This window comes from Silene latifolia, chromosome 6, assembly GCF_048544455.1.
Source record: "Silene latifolia isolate original U9 population chromosome 6, ASM4854445v1, whole genome shotgun sequence".
In the NCBI taxonomy this organism is placed as follows: Eukaryota; Viridiplantae; Streptophyta; class Magnoliopsida; order Caryophyllales; family Caryophyllaceae; genus Silene; species Silene latifolia.
In genome coordinates, this window is record NC_133531.1 from 12,155,537 (window position 1) to 12,162,082 (window position 6,546).

General features: G+C 33.6%; 1 protein-coding gene across 1 annotated transcript; it reads left to right on the top strand.

Moving 5' to 3' along the window:
• The first annotated feature begins 2,759 nt into the window (after positions 1 to 2,759).
• LOC141586365 (protein ECERIFERUM 2-like) lies at positions 2,760 to 6,546 on the top strand. The gene is made up of 2 exons (XM_074407565.1): positions 2,760 to 3,317; positions 4,881 to 6,546. The coding sequence occupies exons 1-2, from the start codon at positions 2,856 to 2,858 to the stop codon at positions 5,721 to 5,723; spliced, it is 1,305 nt and encodes a 434-aa protein (XP_074263666.1). The 5' UTR covers positions 2,760 to 2,855; the 3' UTR covers positions 5,724 to 6,546.

Here is a 6,546-nt window from a genome sequence, read left to right on the forward strand (position 1 = left end):
TCCTACCATAGGATTTTTCAAAAAAAAAAAAAACAAATGATAATTTTTCTCAAATTATGTTAAATGATTTTTTTTTCTTTTGTGACAAAGCTAATAATATCAGTTTAATGTTTTGTTTTATACAAAATGTGTCAAGTCATTCTCTAATATATAATAATACATAATGAAAATTTAGAAATTTACAGTTTATAAAATTATAGTGAATTTATCTTATTTTAATTAAAATATTATAATTTAGATTTAAAAAAAATGTTATTATTTGATTAAAAGAATATATTTTGATGAAATGATAATAATTTAAAGAAATAAGTAATTTTGTTTCCTTCTTTAGCTTGATGCCTTTTGAAGGGAAAACTTTGAAAAGTTTTATTCTCTTAGTATATAGGAGGATGCATGCTTAACAAGTTGAACATAACATAATACAATACTCCGTAGCATGCTTTTCTTGTAGCATTATCAAATAGCGCTTACAAAACTTATGTGAAATGAGACGGTTAAAAACACAATTCTTATTTAAGACGATAATATACGTCTTGAATTTAAAATGGGTCAAGTATAGCACCAGGTTAGATGGAAGGAGGATGTCTATGATTAAAAAAAGGTGTGTCCTATACTCCTATATATACAAGTGAGAGTTTATTTGACCGGTTTGTAAGATATTCCATAAAATAAATAAATATTTTATTAATATTTAATTAAGTTATTTTATGGAAATTAAGTTGTCCCATTGTATGGTGGAATTTACCTAGGATTTTGTTTCCACTATTGTCTCCCATAAGTTACCATTCACAATTTAGGAAACATATAAGGGGAACATATTTATTCTGATTAAGGTTCACCAATCCTACCTCATTAAGAAAATACACCATCTAAATTGTGAGGCTGAGGTTTGGAAACCAAGTCAGATTTGGGGCATAAGAAATTGGGTTATTCATTAAGACGGATCAATTATTTCAAACAATGGCTGGAGGTAAGTGATCGATCTCTTTTATCGCTTCCGCATTCAGTTTATACATGTTCATTATGAGACTGGAACATGTTAATTTTAGACTATAAAACTTACACGGTTTTGTCTTAAGACGACACTACTGCTCTAAAAGAGACGTATTATATTATATACAGTAAGTTATAATAAAACATGGATTATAAATTAACTTCTTTATGGAAAAAATAAAGTAAATAATCATGCATGGTGTCCTCTATAACGCCATACAATATATGGAAGAAGGGAATTCAAACCCGTGACCTCTATAACGATACTTCCGTCTTAAGTACCCGCGACTGCATATGGAATGCTTAAATACTCCTCCGTACTAAATATAGGTTGTCGGCTACGAATGTGAATAGAGTAGGCAGGCTAGTACAGCTTAAACGTAGAGTACTACATTTGTGCAGCTTAATAAAGTTGTAGTTCTCGATTGTGATCGACCCATATCGGTTAATCGGTATTGCATCCCTTTCATTTCATATCATGAACAATATAATCTCACTCATCATCAAAGTTCGAGCTGATAACTAACTCAATATGCAGAATTAAAGCACATTATTAAATGCTAACGACCAATTTAGGGGTCTGCATTATCCGGTTGACCCAAAAGATAGACCGGACCGGACTGGAATCTAGCGAACCGGAATAAAAAGATTTCGGTCGAATCGATCTCCGGTCCAAGTTTTTCAAAGGATTTCGATTTACGGTCCATTCCAATTCGAACCCGTTTTTATGGTCCGAACCGGAATGGACCGGAAACCGAAATTAGCGTTTTAATTGATTTCGACTTAAATATGCTCAATTTGTCATTATTAAACTTCAATAATACACAATTGTTCATTTTTAAAGGTATAACTTTATTTTATAATTAAAGTTAATATAAATTGACGATTAAGGCGAGTTGTGACAAATTCCGGTTTGAATTTTACGGTTCGGTTCCGGAGCGGAATTTTCAACTCCAATTTGGTTTCCATTCCAACGTTTTATGCCATTCCGGTCTAAATCGGTTCCACTCCGGCTCAGTCTGGTGCACAACCGTTGGCTAAAGTAACTTAATTACTCCAAATATGCAAATAATCAGTTTCTTTTAAGATAGAAGTATCAGTTTTATACTTTTATAACTAGAACGGATCAAACAATTTATTACATGGATACTTCTTGAATGATATTTTTTGGTGTACAATGACCTGGTACACATAAAGACAAACTACCTTATGTGTTCTAATATTGAGTACAAACTACAAAGTACCGCACCAACGTGATGCTAATCTATATCAATAATTATTTTGTAAAACGGTCTTTTATACTCTGTATGACGATCCATTTATATATGAAAAAAAAACCATTTACTAATAGTAGTGAATGAATGGTTTTCTTATAGAAAAGGACCGTCTTACATGTAAGATCGTCTTTTCCAAAATTTGTGGCCTTTGATAGGTAGAAAAAGGAGACAAGACTTAATTAGCACATCATTAACACACAAATTATAGTATAAGACAGTCTCACATTATAAAAAGGTCCAATTTTATAAAAAAGTTATTCATTTATTGATAATATAAATAAGTTATCTTTTTATATAATGGGACCGTCTTACTGTATGAGACCGTTTACACAATAGCAACTGGAGGGTGAAATAGGTAGAAGATGAGGAACAACATGAAGTCATGAAGTCCATAAACACATTTGTACGTAGGTTAGGTAAGTAATAATGTGACCCAAATAAATGCCACCCTTCTTGGGTGTCTAAATACTCCTCCACACCCTCTACCATTTCTATATATACACATACATACATGCTTCATATATAGTATAGTCAAAAATTAAATTTGGACATAAATATATTTATTGAGTGAAAAATAAGAGAATAATGGGATCATCCTCATTGGTGGACGGCGTAAAAGTATCGACCGTTGTGCCCGGCAGGGTAAGCGGTCAAGGCAAGGTAACGGAACTAAAAGGCCGCGACTTGGCCATGAAACTTCATTACATAAGAGCCCTCTATTTCTTCGAAAACTATGATCATAATAATAATAATAATAATAATAATGATAGTTTTGTGAGCGTGGGTGAGTTGAAAAGTCGTCATATGTTTGAGTGGTTAGAAACATATTTTATGACCTGTGGTAGGGTGCGCGCTCCTATAGAGGAAGGCGCACCCCCGGTCATGAAGTTTAATGATGCTGGTATTCGGGTGGTCGAGGCCGAGTCACCTAATACACTTGATCATTGCCTTTCTGAGCCGGACTTGGATTTGTTAACTAGTCAGCTTATTCCTTCTACTCATGTCCTTGGCCCTGACTTGCCCTTTTCTCCTCTTGTTTTTCTTCAGGTTTCTTTCTCCATTTCTCAACTTAATTCCTCTTTATTTTACTCGATCTCTGACTTAATCTTGCTATATGGTCGTCTGTTAGCGTATCATATGGTCATTTGTTTTCATATTTTATTAAAATGACTCCTGCAAAGAAAAAAAAAATGATAAGTAAATGACTGGAACGAAGAGAGTATAAACCATGGGATGATGAATCCGTCTCAAAATGATTTACAGTGTTTTAATGATCTTTTACATTTTATTATTTGCCAAATTTGGTAGAATATTCAATTTTATTGCATTTTTAGTATGAAAGATGACTTTATGATCTAATAACGACAATTTCAATATTACACAGCACAATAAATGTCACTATGACTAATTGACTATAGTGTTTTAATAATCCGTGTTAGATTTCCTGTAATTAATTTGGGAATGACTTATAATGGCAAGTAGTTCTTTTTTCTTGCACAAAAGATGTTTTACATGTGAGACCGTCTTATTCTATAATTTGTGTTTATCTTAATCAAAACGGCTAATTAAAATCGCCGGTATATTTTGTAGAATAAGATTGCGTTTCATTGCAAGGCCAGTTGCATTACAGATTTATAGCATGTGCAAATTGTAGACCACTGTTGCACAACAAGTTGCTGTTTAAAACCGTAATATCCGTTTTAAACTTAAATTTGTCAAATATGGTAGAGTATTTGAAGAGTTTTGAGGTTGTCAGGGTCACGATGACTCTGATACCATGATAGATGAACCATCTCAACTAAAATCTTAAGGTGATGGTTGAGGCCCAGTTATTATAATTATTCTTATTATATTTGACCCATTTTCAGCTTTAAGATGACTATTACCATTCAAGACGGTAATAATATAATAATTGTCTTAAATTTTAAACTGTCAAGTATGGTAGATGAGGATGCCAAAGGAGTAAGGACTAGCAAAAGGTTTGTCTTATATATACACCTGTGAACATATTTAACTAGTTTTTATTTTAAGACGGGTATTACCGTTCTAAGAGAGACTTCCTGTACATACAATTCTGTGATCATGTTTGTTGACATTTTTCCAATTTCAACATCATGATCACTGGCAGTACCACAACACTAATTATATGATCAACAGTACAAATCAGTAGAAGTTGCCAGAAATTAAGAATAATCATAAAACTCTGACCATATAGAAGTAATTGTTTCCAACTGCCAACTAAAACAATATCAACTGTTTACAGCAGAATCTAATTGGCTTGTGGTAAAATAGACAGTAAGTGGACTATACATCTGATGTACTAGATCAGGTGATATAGTTTTTGAGCATTAAGATAAAGTTTTTGAGTTATGTTTTACAAAAATTTTATTAGAAAATTTTTGAGTTCATTCTTTTAAACATAAAACTAAAAATTACAATATAACTCAAAAACAATACATATAAACTCAGAAAAATTTGACTTTTAACGTCAAAAAACTAACATTTAACTTTTAAACTTTATAAAGCTCGAAAAAAATATACAAAAACTCAAACATATATGGAGTCTGATGTAACACATCCGATGTATAATCCTTTTTCTCTAAAATACAGATGACATGGTTCAGTTGTGGCGGGGTTGCGGTGGGATTAAGTTGGGCTCACCTAATAGGGGATGCATTTGCAGCTTCAACATTTATGAATATGTTGGGTAAATATCTGCAAGGCCAGTTACAGCCTAAGGTTCTTAGCTTACCAAACTCGGAAAAGCCCGTTCAGTCAGGTTCAGGCCCATTACAGCATCCCCTGTCTGTAAAGCGGGTTGAACCAGTAGGTGATTGTTGGATGGCTCCAATGAATCAACAGATGAGCATTTATTCATTTAGGCTCACTGAAGAACAGGTGGGTGAGTTGGAAGTAAGCGTAAAAGGCGCTGCAAAGGGTTTTGAGGCGATATCAGGCGTGGTATGGAAGTGTATAGCAAAGACGAGGAAAGAAAAGGAGCCGAAGGTGGTGACAGTCTGCAGGCCGAAGACAGTAGACAGGGAAGGAGTGGTACCGTACAATGGTCAGGTGATAACCACAGTGAAAGCGGAATGTGGTAATGTAGCGACAGTGGATGTAGCCGAGCTGGCAGGTTTAATAGCCGAGAAGACGGAAGATGAGAGTGAAATGGTTGCAGAAAAGGTGGAGGCAGAGTTGGGTAGTAGCGACTTCTTGGTGTACGGAAGCAACCTGACTTTCATAGATATGGAGGAGGCGCCTATTTATGGGTTTGAGCTCAAAGGCCGTCATCCCGTGTTTGCAGCTTATACAGTTGGCGGAACCGGGGATGAAGGGGTTGTTGTGGTTCAGCCTGGCCCTACTCATGCATCCAAGCTTGTCATAGTAATGCTTCCTCAGTTTGAAATTGAGCAATTCAAGTTGCAAATCAACAATTATTGGCCTATTCTTTGATCATGTCTAGGGATGGCAATGAAATCCAGATTCTGTCCAGATTCTGGGATTCAGATCCTACGGACCGGATATGGATCACAATATTTAAGATCCAGTAGATAAAGATTTGGATATGGATCGTATGGTCGAGATCCAGATCCTACCCTTAGATGCATTTTTATTTCATTTTCTTAAAAAATAAGTTAAGTTAGACAAATAGTAAAACTATATGCTTTGTTTTTTTAATGTTTTCTCACAAATCAAACCATGATTTTTTGTGATTTAACATTTTTGGGTTAAAAAAAAATACTTTTTTAGTGTTACTGTAATTTCATAAGATTTTATTTTTATGTTTTTAAGTTTTAGCTTTATTATTTGTATCTAATAAAGAAAAATATTATGTTACGTCGCATTAAAATCCAAATATTAATATTTTCATATTTTAAAACGGAGTTTTCTTTTACTATAAAAAAGGATATGGATAGATCATGATCCAGTCCAGATCCTGCAGATCCGGATATGGATATGGGAATTTCAAATCCGGTAAATATGGACCGAATCTGGATCTTATAGGATCCTATCCAGATCCTATCCATTACCATCCCTAATCATGTCTCTCCACATTTCTTACCTTTTTGTTATTTTTTCCTCATTCTCTTGTTGTTTGCAATTGTTTTTTGTATTAACACAACATTTGTTACTCAATCTTTATGTTGTTGATTCATCCATGTTTGGTTTGTGTTGAAAACTCTTATATTGTTAAGTGTCAACCAACACAAATAAAAAAAAAATTATTTAAGTTGTGACAAATAATAAAAAATCTTTGGTTTGTTATCGAATGCAA